A 14808-nucleotide genomic window follows, 5' to 3' on the forward strand; every position below is an offset into this window, starting at 1 on the left:
ACAGTCTATTCGTAAAAGATCCGCTTTGGTTACTGCCGCTGGCTACCGCCTAAAAAGTTCCCCCAAGATAGCTGGATGCATAGTAGGTATCGCGCAACGCCATCGGTGCGGGGATCAATATACCTACCGTAACTTTCTATCTATCTCGCCTTGCCTTGTCTTTAATTAAGTCCCTGGAAGGCTGAGGCATAAAGATATAATCTCTGGAAAAATCAAAATCATGTCTTCCGCAAAACCCCAGGCAAAACTGCCCGTCGCAGTCAACAAGCCGACGCCGTACTCATTCGATCTCGGTAAGCTATTCCTTCGCCAGTCACAGACGTATCCAAGATCTGCTGATCTTGTCGGCAATAACTTCTAACTAAACCCTCCGCTGACCCCGATCTCCAATGCCGCAGCTCTACTTCTCGCCAATGACCCGAACCCAGTAGAGCTCGACAAGACGGACCTGGAGGGCTCGCTGTCGAGCCTGGCCCGGGACGGCGCGCAGGCACTTATCAACCAGCTCCTGACGACGTGCCCGATCCAGTCCACTCCCTCTGGCGTGCTGCTGTCGCTGCCCGCGCAGCAGACGGCCCTTCCTCGCGAGAAGCCCCTCCCGGCCGCCAAGGAGCCGACCAAGTGGGAGCGGTTCGCCGCCAAGAAGGGCATCAAGCCCAAGACGAGGGAGCAGCGCCGCAACATCCAGTACAACGAGGAGAAGGGCGAGTGGGAGCGCAAGTGGGGATACAAGGGCGCCAACAAGCAGCTCGAGAAGGACTGGCTCGTCGAGGTCGACCCGGCAAAGGAGGCCAAGCTCAAGGAGGGCGAGACCCTCAGAGGCCAGACGAGGAGGGAGAGGGTCGAGCGCCAGAAGAGGAACGAGAGGAAGATGCGCAAGAACGAGCGGGACGCGGCCAAGAAGTGATGGGAGAGTTGACGCTGTTGGACAAATTTTCTGCGCTGTGCACATATGTGTTTCTTTTGGTTCGGAAAAAGGGCCTGGTTCAAGCGGCCATACCGGTGTCTGGAGTTTGGCTTTTGTTAGGAAATCTTGTGGATATCTTGGGTGGCTTTCTGTGCCTTTTCACTTCCATGGCAAATTCTTATGACCTCCCCTCAGTGTTCTCGCCACTTGATATCGTGTCCATGCCTACTGGTTGCATACAAAGCACAATATCATTCCTATGTCATTGTCAGTATTGACAATGGGTACAGCCATGCAATCCTTTAGCTGGCCTTCGGGAACCAAGGATTCAAGGTGCACACCTTATGCAGCAACAATGACCAGTAATCCCGCAGTGGAGCTCTGTCGCATATTCAACAATAATAACTGCTGCATTTCCGAAATTTCCAGCCTTTCAGAGTGATGTCCACAGAGTGGCGCAATTGTAGTGCGTATATAATCATTTCCCCGTTTCTCCCAGTATTCAAACCTCCAAAGGCAGCATCAATTCAATTCGCAAAAGAGAAAAAGAGAAGAAAGAACACGTGAGAAGTAGACAGGGTTGAAAACGACTCAAACAATATTAGGAAAGAGACAAAAGTTCCGCGCCTTGTGCTTCATGCGTCCGAAAGCCGATAATGAGGATAGAGAACTACAGATGCCGAAGGGGTATAAACAAAAAATATGGAACGAAATGCTGGGAAACTGGAAGAAGGGGAAAACAGCTTTTGATCACAACGTAAAGACAGCAGAGCACCACTCCACCCTCCAAAACCATCAGTCCTATGATGCAAAGAAATAGCGCCGTGACAGATTCCACCAAGTCGCGAGAATGGTGCCATCAGATTGGAGCTATGATCGTTTAGAGAAGTCCACGTCAGTAGCGGACAAGGTCTTCTAAAAGCGTGAAGAGTCTAATCCACTGCAGCTTTCGGCATGCATTTAAAGCAGGAAAAGTACCCAATCCTCTCGTTTCCAGGTCTAAGATTACTCCGCTGAGCTCTCTTGAAGCGCAGGATGGGACCAGAAAACAGTACTAGAAGCCCAGTGGCGACAGCGGTTTTATCGGTGATAGAGGTCGCATGTTATCTCCTTGCTGCCTTGGGGGCGTCTCTTGTTTGCTGTCTATTGTCAGGGTTGTTGATATGGTCGAATCTGACGCATCGTCGTTCTCTTGTTGAGGAGTCTTCTTGCGTGACCGCGTGGTCTGTTCCTTTGTTTGCTGCTTTGGCTGTTCCTTTTGCTGCTTCGGTTGCTGCGGCTGCTGCTTCTCAGTTCGATTGGATTGCGAGGCGGTTTCCGATGAAGAAGCGGTCCTGTTCTCCATGGGGCTCTCCTCAAGGCGTCTCCTCTGTTCTGAAAGGCCCCGTGGCGGTGGCTGGTCGAACAACATGTACTCTTCTTCAATGTACCTTGCCTCGTCCTTGCAGCCTTTCCAGCAATCCCGCCAGTCACAGACCAAGAACTTGAAGCAAAACGCATCAATCTTCATGCATGGCTGGAAGCAAATGCAGAGATTGCGGAAATCCATCTTGTTCTTGTCCGAATGAGCCAGCAATAGGCTCAGGTGGCAGGTGATGGCAAAGAGAAGATAATAGTTGAAGGGTGACAGGTTGGATAGCTCGTCAACCAGCATCTGAGGTACCGTTTCTGAACCCGCACACTCCCTTGCTATCCGTTCTTGAGCTTGCTTGGGGAAGAGCTCATCAGGTAGCTGTCGGAGCCAGGCCTTGAGCATAGAGCCAATGATGTTGATATCGTAAAGGTCATCTTGGGCAAAAAGATCGACGTCATGTTCTTATAGCGATGACGGTCAGCTTCACTTCTCCAGTTTTCAAAAAAAAAGAACCTAACCAGCGCTTAAAACAAACAGCTCTGAACATACCTTCATCGAATTTGCGTTGCCACTTCTTGATTTGTGGACCACTCCCTGGCACACGGTACAGGCCTTCGACTTCCGTTCCCTTGTAATTAAGATAATCGATCGCACGCCACGGGAACGCTGGCATCCAGAATTCTGTCTTGTCACGCGAGTCCTCGAGCCTCTTGGAAATGCGTGTACGGCGGACTTGCTCACGGAGTGGCAAGTTCAACACTTTCAACTGGTAGTGTTCGTCGTCTACCACCGGTTCCTTCTCGGTAGTGCTGCTACTCCTTCCACCCTTACCAAAAAGACCCTTACTGATCATATCCGCGGCCTTGCTACCTGAGCTTTTCAGACCGCTGAAGAATGCCGAACCCGAGGTGTTCTGATTGTGACCTGTAGAGGATTGCACCTTGAAATGATTATCGCGGTGGTTGTCCCGGTGGTTCTGGTTTTGGTTCTCCTTGTCGCGGCCGTGTGCATCTCTTGTGCGACTCCTGTCGCTCCTCTCCGCTGACTGGTTTCGGCTGGATGAAGACATCATGTCCCGGAAGCTGCGATCAGGCTGCCCAGGAGTGGTTCGCAACGGGTGTTGTCCTCCGGCTGTATATGCCCTCTCGGGCTTTTCGATTTCCGGCTGTTTCGCAGATGTGGGTTGTTCCTTTTCCTTATCTTTGGGGCTGAGCTGACCTTCCCTGTCCCTTTCTCTCTGTGATCTTGAGCGACCGAGCAGGGCGAAAGGCTTCGGCTTTCCCTTTTTCCCAGAGCTAGACTCGTTGTCGACCGAGGAAGCCAAAGAGGTGCTGGACTTGGAAGGTAATGAATTGTCTGTTCTGTGTATCGCACTACTGCTGTCCGCTGGGGTCGATTCTGAGTTGATTGAGGGTCAGTTGAGGGACGAGGCAATGCGCGACGCCCACAATCGGGTTCATGTTCCAACATCAGGGTCTTACCTGATTGCTTTGAGTTCTGCTTGGTGACAGTGGAGTTATCAGAGCCCCTCGACATTGTGTCGGCGCGGGACTCGGACTTCTGATGGGAGGCCAGCCTATCGGTCGATTTCCCGGACTTGCCAAAATTGAAGAAGAAGCCCGACTTGGATGACTTGTCTTCACCGTGCCGCTGATGCTGGGAGCGCAGTGATTGCTGCGACGACTTGTGCTGGTGTCGTGATGCCTTATTGGTAGTTGCGTTATTATTTCGACCGTTATCTTGCGAATTTGGCCAGTCGCTAGCGTCGCCTCGCTTCTCGGTCGGGTTCTGAGAAGGAACCTGTTCCAAAGCCGAAGATATGGGAGGATACGGGTGCTCGTCGGAGGGTCGCCAGGACTGTGGCTGCTGGTCTTGCTGCTGGTGCTGCAGATGTTGCGCTTGTGTAGCGGAGGGCGATGTGGAGGAAGATGGCGATTTCTTGTTGTGGAATCTAAACGGTGATCGAGGTGATTTGGGCGAACGTGGTGAGCGTGAGTCTGCGGGTGACAAGTTGACTTGCAGCGTTTCAGCGGGAGCTATGCGTTGCTGTTGGTCATTGCTGGTCGAGGAAGCGACAGGGTTGGACTCAGGAAGCGTCAGCGGCTGAGGTGCAGGTTTGCGTCCCATCGTGGCCTTTGGAGTTGAGGGCCCGTCCCTCCCCGACAGGCCTTCGTCCTGATTCGTACGCTGCCGCACGAGAGGAGGCCAGGCCAGTCTGATCTTACGCAAGCCCCAGTGTCTCGGGGTGTCGGGGCTTGAGGCTGCGCAAAAATAGGCACGTTGGGCTGCGACGGGAATTTGGGGGCACTTTTGCTTGGGCCAAAGGCAAGGCTGGTTTTGGGTTGGGGTGACGGGAGGAGGGGGGAGTGCGGGAGTTCCTTCGCCTTACGGACCAGACTTGACAGGGTCGGGCTCAGGTCCTGTGTTATGGACGTTCTTGGTACGGTCTAGTCCAGCGGGCAGTACTTTGAAAGGGTGAATTTGCTTGCCTGCTTGCTTGGCTGCTCAATTGGGTTGTAGGTGTGCTGGTTAATGGTGGGTCGGTTCGTTGCAAGTTCGTAACGAAAACACTCGGTGTGACTTTTCTTTGCGCAGAACAGCGGACAGCTAGCAGAAAGAGAGTTGGTGACGGGTATCGATGGATTGATTCTTTGTGGCCCGTCGTATTGTACTGTACCGTGTTAGGATCAGATCAGCCTGAGGGATGGGCATGCATCGCCGCCCGCCTGGTTCGGATGCCTGGGATTACGGTGACTTTTTGCTGACAGTGGAGGCAGGCTTGTTCTGTTCTGCATGTACGCTGTACAGCACCGTGCTGATTTGAATAAGCGCCGCTCCAAGCTTCTCCTGGGATCTTGCTAGCAGCGAGATCAATGGTGCGCCAGATTCCAATTACCGCGCTCAGGGCAGGCTGTAGTGGGAGGGTGAGCGGCAATTCTAAACACCTCACCCAGTTTGTATGGATTTCGTGCGAGGGTTGGGCGCGCAAAAGTTGTCGCCGCTCGTTGGGAGGTGTGAAATGGCAACTAAAAAAAAGATGGAATGCACGCACACAGGCATACACACTTTTTTTCCCCTCTCGTACGAATTTCCAACAGGAACAGGGCAATTCGTGTTGCAGGATGTGAAAGTAGTGCAGAGCTTAACTTGTCGGCGCGCAGCTAACGATTGGTACCTCACTAGGCGGCCGATACCCTCAAAGAATGGCGGTGGCTTTGGAACTGTCTACCCGCCCGGCCGTCCATAAGGTACGGTACGCAATAAATCGGCAAGACAACCCAACACGACGCAAGAGTACGTGCGGCGCTCATGGATGCTACGGTACCACCAGGAAGATTCACTTTTACTTCGTACTTCACAACCATACCTGCAGGCCAGCCCCGCTCAATTGGATGCGCGACGGCGAGCAGAGTAATAATCATCCGGCCAGGTCGCCAGACGACGCATGACGGGCGGGCAATCTGAATGAGCATGGGTGTCAAGGACAAAACAAACGGCGAGCTTGAAGGGATTGGGTTTACTAGACCAGATGGTCCCGAGGACAAGTCCGTCTCTAAATAGTCTAGTGTAGATCTAGGGAGAAAGAGAGGTACGTTTGTCCTGTTCCGCAGTGATATCTACGCAGTACAGTAATTAGTACCACAGATAGATTCTTTGTCCTTTTCACGCTACCTCGCAACTCATTCCTGCCCGAAGGCGGATATCATGGTCTGTTATCAACCCCGATTTAAAATTTAGCAGTGGAGGCTCCACGATCCGATCTGCACGAGGCATAATACAACCCAAGGGAAAGAGAGAGAGGGGGAGAAAAAAAGAGAGAAAAAAAAGATTCCCAAAGCAAATGATGGGCTGGACCGCTTCCATGGCCAGGATGTGCCCTCATCATCGCAAAATACTCCCGAGTCGCAACATCGACCCGGCCCGCCCTCTTCAAGACGCTTTGATCAGGTTTCCACTTAACCCCCTTTGCGGTCTCGTCTCGCACGCTGCAGGCCATGTGCTTTCTGAAACGTAGCTATTGTGCGCGCTCCAGCAACAATGTATCATCACATCAGGGGTATTACTTTTCTAGATTTTGCGCACGCGCTGTCCAACTGTACCCAGTAAACTGATCGGATTAATTTCTACTTTTTGTATGACGGATGCTTACTGTGTAGACACAGATTTCGCGGCCTTCGAATGAACAAAAAAGGAAAAATATAACAACCGGAAATAACCAACACTTCAGCAGGCACAGATTGATAACGACAAAAGCGGTCCGTGTCGCGCAGTCCCTTCTATCTTGGCAACGTCCTACGACATACTTGCATGTTCGGATGGAAACGGTAAAATGCCAAATATAAACAGCGGTAAGATAAACAAGTAAATCAAACAGCCAATTTGTAAACAACCAAAAAAAAGACTTTTCTGAGTATTCTCTATCTCCGGGCTAAGAAATAATATACCACTTACTTTGTGTGAGGTGTAATTACTATGTCGGACCAAGATCGCCTCTGGTTTGAAGTAAGGTACCATGGAACTTACCAAAGGTAATTAAAGTAACCAAGCAAGCCAAGCACACCTGGCAAAGATGGTGGCCATGATCGGTGACGGGATTACAGGTGATGCGCTAAACGGGTGATCCCTTCATGGAGCTCAATGCGCGCGAGATGTGCCCCATAACCACCGCCCCATATGCTGCTGCTCAATGCATTATCGTGGAGTCGCTGGCCCTTTGATCATCGGAATGCCCCGGATGATACCCATAGTTTGGAAGAAAAAAAAGTCCCGCATCGAACCAATAACAGCGGTGGAATGAGGGGTTTGCGAGCTAATATTGCAGATTCGTGCAGTAATTCCGTGGTATGGTATGTGGCACTTATTAAAGATTGGGGATTCGGGGCAATACCTATGTATGTTAAGGAGGGGGGAATCGTTCTCAAAACCCGCCCTTATCAAGTGCTGGTGGTATTGTTAGTATTCCTGCTACGTAACCTGTCTGGTACCTTGCCGCACCTTGGCTGCTTGCCTTGCCACTTACATGGCATGGTAAAGTTATGACATCCCACGCAATAATTAGTTTGTAGTCTGCTTATGGAGGGTAAGCCAAATTCAGGAACAACTTTCGTCTGAAACACGGCACCTGATCTACAATCTCTACCTTGGCTGCAAATCGTTTTCGGTCATCTGCAGCGCTTACCTAGGTACATACCGGTACATATCAGGTAAGCTAAGCATTTAGAATCGCAAGCATAGGCACCGTATACGATTTGAATGACTTGGTATATCCCGGTATATGGCAAATCATCTGAGAGGCATTCATCTTGACATCCGGGAGCGCGGGATGTGAAAGAAGAAAGAAGAAAAAGGCTACTCGGCATATACTACGTACTGCAAGACTACTATAGGAAGGTTCTAAACTTCATCCATACTTGACATCATATATAATCACTTACTGGTTTTCGAATTCATCTAAACTGGCTTCGGTCGAGTTTAAATTCCCTCGGCTGCCGTCGGTTCCTTTGCCTGGACATCATCTGCTAGGTACGCTTTTGTCCTAGTTTTAGTCCTAGTCTAAAATTAAACCACAATATATTATTAGGTATCTATCACCTTGTGCCGACTGCCGGGACTATAGACCCAAGTATCGTTGTAGCGTCGCCCTTTCCTCCTGTGAAGCGGACTATTGTCTCTGTTGGTATAGTCCAAATGACAGCGGCAGAGCGGGGCAGTTCGTAGGTGGAGCTAATGAGAGCTTGCTTCGTTAGGCCCGGAAAACCTATGCTTTGCCTTACCTTCTCCAGTTCTCGATATTCACCGTACCGTAGACGCGGCGTGGCTGCTGACATAAGTCGCTAAAGTCGCTTGCTGCATCCGAGCCTCCATCTTTTAGGTTGGCTATCGGCGATTCCAACCACCATTCATTTGTCTTGACCATCGCAGCCTACCGCAGTGCCGGCATCCAGCATGGCAACGCAAGACCCATCCCTCCCAGACGAACTTCGACTGGCCGCCGCTGCTCATGTCAAGTATGTCCAGAGTCTCGACACAAGAAAGGAGGATTATGAGTACTGGTTGACGGAGCATTTGCGGCTCAATGGTGTTTACTGGGGATTGGTGGCGCTTCATCTACTCGGCCAGCCAGATGCTCTGCCACGCGATGCCACTATAGAATTTGTGCTCTCTTGCCAGCACGACAACGGTGGCTTCGGGGCTGCCCCCGGGCACGATGCCCATATGCTCTCTACAGTCAGTGCTGTACAGATATTGGCCATGGTCGATGCGCTTGACGAGTTGGACAAGAAGGGCAAGGGTAGGAGGCAGGTAGGCAAGTGTAAGTCTGCGTCGTCCTGATGATAAAAAATCTCGAGCTGGAGATCTTGGCGAATGGGCTTCTTTTGCTCACACGCCGTCCATCTTTTGTTTTGCATTATAGTCATTGCCGATCTGCAGAACCGGCAAACAGGCACGTTCGCTGGGGATGAGTGGGGTGAGGAAGACACGCGGTTTCTTTATGGGGCACTAAACGCGCTGTCATTGCTGGGGCTGCTCGAGATGGTCGACGTGGGCAAGGCCGTCGACCACATTGTCGCCTGTGCCAACTTCGATGGGGGTTATGGCAATCGCCCGGGTGCAGAGTCGCACTCGGGCCAGATCTTCACCTGCGTCGCTGCATTGTCGATAGCCGGCAGGCTGGATCTGGTGGACACAGATAAGCTGGGCCGCTGGCTAAGCGAGAGGCAGATCGCGGGTGGCGGATTAAACGGTCGCCCTGAGAAGCAGGAGGACGTATGTTACAGCTGGTGGGTGCTCAGTAGCCTGGAGACCATTGGACGGACCCACTGGATCGACCGCGATCAGCTGGCTGCCTTTATCCTCAAATGTCAAGACACGGAGAAGGGTGGTATGTCGGATCGGCCTGGAAATCAGGTCGATGTCTTCCACACATGCTTTGGCCTAACTGGTCTTTCCCTTCTCAAGTGGCCTGGCTTGGAGGATGTTGACCCTGTGTATTGCATGCCGAAAGCTACCATTCAGCGCATTATAGGAAGGGCTTAGGCCTAATGAATGTGCAATGAAACGTGGCTTAGTTGTTCTTATTTAAGGCATATGCCATGCTAGCTCCTGGCCCAATTTCTTTTTCCCTCCATGTTGCTCCAGTTTATCTTCTCGCATATTCTCTTGCAGTCATGACCTACGAGCAGCATACCGTGCTCGTAAGGAGAGACAGTACAAGGGTGGATTAACAGCTTGCGTGTTCTTGTGTGTCTTCAAGTTTGCTACCCCTGAAAGACTCATTTGGAAAGCGGGCGAACATGCCTTTGTTTGAAGGCTTTGGCTACAAGTAGGTGGGCGGCAACACTAGGCCGTCAACTACGCAACAAATGGCCAGGAATAGGCTTTGTGTGTGTAAACCATTTTCACGGGCATGTAGAGTTCATAATAATACTTGGTTTCCGTGGGGCGACGCGTCCTGGTCATGTAGGATGTCTATGAGCCCATACACTTACTTACCCGAGGCAACTAGGTACCTACCTAGGAGGTAGGTGGAGGTATGCTTCATATAATAGTAAGCATCTAACAAAGCTCTTCTCAGGCACCCTCTTCACTTTATTGTCATAATACAACGCCCTCGAGGCCGACATGATACTGAGATTGCTGATGTGGTATCTGGCAAGGTATGGGAATAGTGAAAACTGCATAGTTTCACCATACCAAGCATTCAGGAGCGAGTGTCAGTGGTTGTAGAAGCGAGAGAATGAGGCAGACAAGCCGATAGAGGGACTCGCACCCACAGGTGTTCGGCTCAAGGTCGCTTTTTCACTGGCAAGAAAATTGCCAATTCCCATTACGTCGTACCTTCCCTGGACGGTGGACTCCTGCCAGCGCCCTTGCAGCCTGCGTTAGTCTGCTTCCTTTTCAGGCCTACCCACGCTCCCACTGTCTCTTTCCAAAGGAAAGCTCCAAGCCTCAAAGAGTGTCTACCCTCTTTCGCCAGTGGCACTCCATCATCCTTCTTTCCTAGGGCAGCGTAATCTCAAACCGAGCTCTAAGGCTGCCTAAGCTCACATGTGAGTTTGCGTCACAGTTTACAGATACACGCTTAGCCTATCTGGTACCTTGGGAAATCCAGTGCCAGCTTTTCTACGTTACTTCAAGTGGTGCTGGCCAAAACCTATTCCTCTGTCCCACTCCTTCTTCACAGGCATCATCGTGATCCTCCAAGCTTCGACAAGCAACTCTCTCACAACCCGGCCTAACTGAGGCGTATCTTCGGGCGGTATATACCATCTCCCCATCTCCAATCTTTGACCTTTTTGATTCCGATCACAAGGTTGGCGACTCTTCTCAGCCATCCTCTCACTCACCTCTCTCTGGATCTCATCGGGGCGTTTCCATTCGCTAGCAAGTTACCTTCGTTCCAACCGGCTCATGGGCAGCCCTCTCTACATTGTTCTAGTCACGTCAACGCAAAAGCCATCTACACTCACGAAGAACCTACACCTCTTCACTTTCCTTTATCCAGCCTTTCTGAAGCGTACAACCCAAGAATATAGAATCGCCAGCTCCAGTGGTTCAAGACGAGTCTTCGAGTCTGGCGAGACGTAAAAAAGGTTAGCCAAGCTTCAACACTCGTCTCAACTCAGAAATACAAGACCCGAACTCAAGAACATGGTTCTGATGGTACGAGCTGCTTTAACATAGATTGCTGATCCCGGGGTATCATCTTAGCGACAGGAAAACAAGAAGATACATCTGGAAAGCATATATGCTTCTCCAGCTATCAGCAGCCATCACTCAATTGCTGGCATTGTGCCTCTTGACACTCCCTAGAAAATCAACCATCCGAGGAATCTGAGCACCAAGCATATGTGTATCAGCCTCAGAAGCTTTGAAGTCACCGCATTGAGACCATTACCATCAACAAGCCTCCTTGGCCGAGAAACACTCCTTTCTAGGTTGTCCTTGGGTCTTCTTGCACAACACCACACCAAGCTTAACTGCACGAGTCTAGTCTCACAGGCAAGCATAAGACGATAGTAGCAGGTTCAGCACCGGGTCTCCAAGTCTACTCTGGTACTTTTGCTATTGGTTGATCTGTCATCGAGGATAATTTACAATTGGTGAGAGCCTCTGCTTGTACAAGCTACCTGCTAGGTCACCACCCACTTGCCCTCTCAGTCTATACCGGACTTCGTCCCTCAACAGCATACCCCCTGTTTCAACAGACTCTCCTCTGGTCCTGTTGGCACCCGATCTTCTCAACACCTTCAGATACATCCCGGGCCGATCTGTCACTGGTACGGTATATGCTACCCCTGAAGCTCACAACTCAATGTTAGTGACACGCCTACCCTACAGGGCTATTTCTGAGCTGACTTCTGTTAGGATAGTCAATCCATATCATAGTGGCTTCAAGATTTGTTGAAGCCTCGGCTAAAGAAAGTCCTCTGAGAGTGTCCTCATCACCAGACATTCGTGACGGTTCGCAACTGAGTAGTATAGAGCTAGCTTCTTACTTTTAAGCGTTCAGGCTTGAGCGACTGGACACCCATTCTATCTGATCTAGCCATCCCACTGTGAGCTTTTGGCCATCACACCCCTGAATCTCGCTAGACCTGCTTCGATGTGGCTCCTTTTACTAATACCTCCGAAGTTCATTACCCAGACTGACAGACTGCCTTGTAGGCACGAACTGTTAGCCTTCCATACACAGTGTGGTACGAGAGTACTAAAAGGCCCTCAGAAGCTTTCAGGGCCATCCTGCGTCTCTCTGAGCATACGCTTAGGCCTCATAGCTGAATCTCAAGCGAGTCTGCCTAAGCAAGCTTTCTTGATATACAACATCTCCAAGCTTCTTGACTGCAAGCGAGCTACTGCGTTTCTCGAGAGCGCTGTCATTGACCGTCTAGAACACAAAAAGAGGACAGCATGGTATCGAGGGGTTCCGGCTCTGGTCGTCGGGAGGCTGCCTCTACGGAAGAGCCTGCTATTCCTCTGCTATGCGACTTGTGTCCTAAGAAAGGCCAATTCTCCGACATTTCCCATCTCTTGACGCATATCTCGTCGAAAGGCCATCTTTCTTGCAGGTTCACAACTGACATGAAGGCAAAGGCTGGTGACATCAACGCCGCAAAGAAAATGCGGGATTTCGAGAAGTGGTATGCTGAGAATGGAATCGATGGTCTTCTCCAGGATCGAATCACATCCAAGGAGCGTCGAGTCAAGAAGTCCCGAGGCCAGGGAGGACTAGCAACAGTGAGTGCAAGATATATGTCAATCGCAGGCTCCTCTTACAAGCAGATGATTGAGGCTAACGTGCTACAGACTAGAACAGCACGCTCTCAGCCTTCGCGCCATGCCTCGGTCAAATCTGAGCCCACTGAAGACATGGAAAGCATGCGGTGGGAGTTCGGTCCCATGCGGCTCCGTCCAACCAACACGGGACGTCATAGTCAGTCCGTTTTCGAGACACCTACTACTCGACGCACGCGATCATCCGCCCAGTTCCCAGATTTTGACAAGAAGATTGACAAGTTTGAGAAGTGGGAGACTTTTGAGACGGAGTTTTCTGATGTGACAGACTTGATTTACCTTGATACCACCGAAGACATATACGAATCGACCGTCAGCAAGCTCAAGGGTATCAAGTACCCCGGCATGGCTGTGTTTGATTCTGCTACGCCTGATCAGAGGAGGAAGCGCAACCAACGCAAGCACGAGTCTGTTATAACCAACATGAAGCGATCTTCAGAGGCAATCGAGCCTACGGAGTGTATCTGGCAAGGCATTGGCAACTTCGAACGGAGTCGCGACATATACGCCACGCCTTCTGTGGATGGTAGTCCAGTAAGTTAATACCAATCGCTGCTCATGGTTCTGTTACCCAGTCTCTGACATATCCCTTAGGTGAGTAGAAAGGCCGAGCTCCAGGGCAACCGGAAGCGGAAGAAGCCAGCCCGCCTGGACCCCGATCAGGAACTCACAAGCAAGCGCCGGGCCAAAGCACCAGTCAAGGTCGGATCGACGAGAAACAACTCTGGTGTCTCTCTTCGAAGTCTGTCTACAACAACCATGAAGCCAATCTCGGACAGCTTCGACGATGACTCTTGGGACATGGATAACACTGCCCCAGATACAGGAGATGTTTTCCAAGATGATGACAATTCGCGAGTCATCAGTGAGTGCATCTTTCTGGTGGTGAAATTGTCTTTTGATGATGGAGCCCCAGTCGGAACTGACGCTTACTGCAGATCGGATAGTCAGTCCTGTTCACGATACGAGGTGGGCAGATTTCTTTTGTAGCTCTCCCTGGTAAATACTCAGCTGTCTGACTGGCTCGGCTCGCATGGGACAGGTTCCAGTTCCATCGTCGACCAGCACTGCAGCAACTCGACAGTAACGCCATGATGATCCCACCCACACAGACCCCAAAGCACATATCCTATCCATTCATGGGCCACACTAGTCACCTGCGTGACTTGCGTGACTTGCGTGGCCCTATCAACCAGCCAGACTTCACGCTTGGTTACATGATACCACCGCAGTCCGCCGATGGCAACAGTTTCAATCCTCTTTACATGCAGGGTCGGGGTCCAGCATACCAGCAATTCCATGGTGCAGTATATGACAGCACAGACCGAACTCCTACAACCACTTTTCAACCAATCAATGGCGGTAGATATGGATACCAGGCTATGCAGCACAGCAACTCCCCTGTCAATGCCGCTCAAGTCTGCCTCCAACACAACGGCGACCATGTTGACTTCCAGCTCTGATGCTGCCTGGACAAGGCGAGAGATCAACAAGTGGTATCAGTGCCATGTCGTGAAACTATGGTGCTTCTTCTTTTACCACAAAAATACGTCTACTTCGGCCTGTGCAGCCAGCCCTAGTGTTGCCAGACAGTTTCCATTTCATCTTTCTGCCTATCACTTCATCATTATTACATATACCAGAGACTATTGGGAACCGGTCGGCATATACTGCTCCCCATATCCCATGAGAGCTGCTGGTAGTTCTGCTTCGGTTCTTCGTGACATAATCACCACAAATGCATGGGCATTGCCTGAATGATTGGTACGTACCAGCAATATCCAGGACAGATCCTGAGGGTCGTTGTCTAACAAATCTGAAATATGCAGTCATCATGCCTACCAGTTCTGAAATGCCTTCTTTGCACATTTACATACTTTGTCGGCCAACTGCAACGGTATATTGCAAAAGCAGCTCGAGCAGGGCGCATTCTGTGCCAGGGCCACAGCTGAGGCTCTTGGAGGATTTGCTCGTGCTCCCACTAGACTAGCTGCTTTTGGGGGTCGCATAATTATTTTAGACTCTTCTTTCCTTTCTTCTACTTCCCCCCTCTTCCCCATTTTCTTTTCCTTCTTTCCAGATTTGGCCGTTTTGACTCTACAATTTTCAGCCCCGGGTGATACCATAACACATCAACTTTGGCACAGTGGGATTAATGCTGCATGGGGATCTAGTTGTTCTAGTCTCAAACAACTAGACGGATGTGCAAGCAATAGGGCAAAAGGCTTGTTGAGATCGTTTTAGCCTCTGG

The 14808-nt window shown here is 50.7% G+C and overlaps 5 protein-coding genes across 5 annotated transcripts; 4 read left to right on the forward strand and 1 right to left on the reverse strand.

Moving 5' to 3' along the window:
• The first annotated feature begins 81 nt into the window (after window positions 1-81).
• MGG_09302 (ribosome biogenesis protein) lies at window positions 82-1329 on the forward strand. Its single transcript, XM_003709903.1, has 2 exons — window positions 82-293; window positions 399-1329. Exons 1-2 carry the CDS (start codon window positions 221-223, stop codon window positions 905-907), a joined length of 582 nt encoding a protein of 193 aa, XP_003709951.1. The 5' UTR covers window positions 82-220; the 3' UTR covers window positions 908-1329.
• Window positions 1214-5074, reverse strand: MGG_09303 (uncharacterized protein). The gene is made up of 3 exons (XM_003709904.1): window positions 3743-5074; window positions 2811-3659; window positions 1214-2722 (listed from the first exon to the last, which is right to left on the reverse strand). The coding sequence occupies exons 1-3, from the start codon at window positions 4386-4388 to the stop codon at window positions 1962-1964; spliced, it is 2256 nt and encodes a 751-aa protein (XP_003709952.1). The 5' UTR covers window positions 4389-5074; the 3' UTR covers window positions 1214-1961.
• On the forward strand, window positions 5067-5906 carry MGG_16278 (uncharacterized protein). Its single transcript, XM_003709905.1, has 2 exons — window positions 5067-5342; window positions 5445-5906. Exons 1-2 carry the CDS (start codon window positions 5135-5137, stop codon window positions 5708-5710), a joined length of 474 nt encoding a protein of 157 aa, XP_003709953.1. The 5' UTR covers window positions 5067-5134; the 3' UTR covers window positions 5711-5906.
• Window positions 5907-8048: 2142 nt separating this feature from the next.
• On the forward strand, window positions 8049-9426 carry MGG_09304 (type-2 protein geranylgeranyltransferase subunit beta). Its single transcript, XM_003709906.1, has 2 exons — window positions 8049-8574; window positions 8677-9426. Exons 1-2 carry the CDS (start codon window positions 8208-8210, stop codon window positions 9297-9299), a joined length of 990 nt encoding a protein of 329 aa, XP_003709954.1. The 5' UTR covers window positions 8049-8207; the 3' UTR covers window positions 9300-9426.
• A 2747-nt stretch (window positions 9427-12173) lies between these two features.
• On the forward strand, window positions 12174-14020 carry MGG_09305 (uncharacterized protein; the record flags this gene model as incomplete). Its single annotated transcript, XM_003709907.1, has 5 exons — window positions 12174-12500; window positions 12570-13091; window positions 13152-13422; window positions 13496-13526; window positions 13600-14020. 5 exons carry the CDS (start codon window positions 12174-12176, stop codon window positions 14018-14020), a joined length of 1572 nt encoding a protein of 523 aa, XP_003709955.1.
• Between the last annotated feature and the right edge of the window lie 788 nt (window positions 14021-14808).

The sequence above is a fragment of the Pyricularia oryzae genome, chromosome 1, assembly GCF_000002495.2.
Source record: "Pyricularia oryzae 70-15 chromosome 1, whole genome shotgun sequence".
NCBI classification, from domain to species: domain Eukaryota; kingdom Fungi; phylum Ascomycota; class Sordariomycetes; order Magnaporthales; family Pyriculariaceae; genus Pyricularia; species Pyricularia oryzae.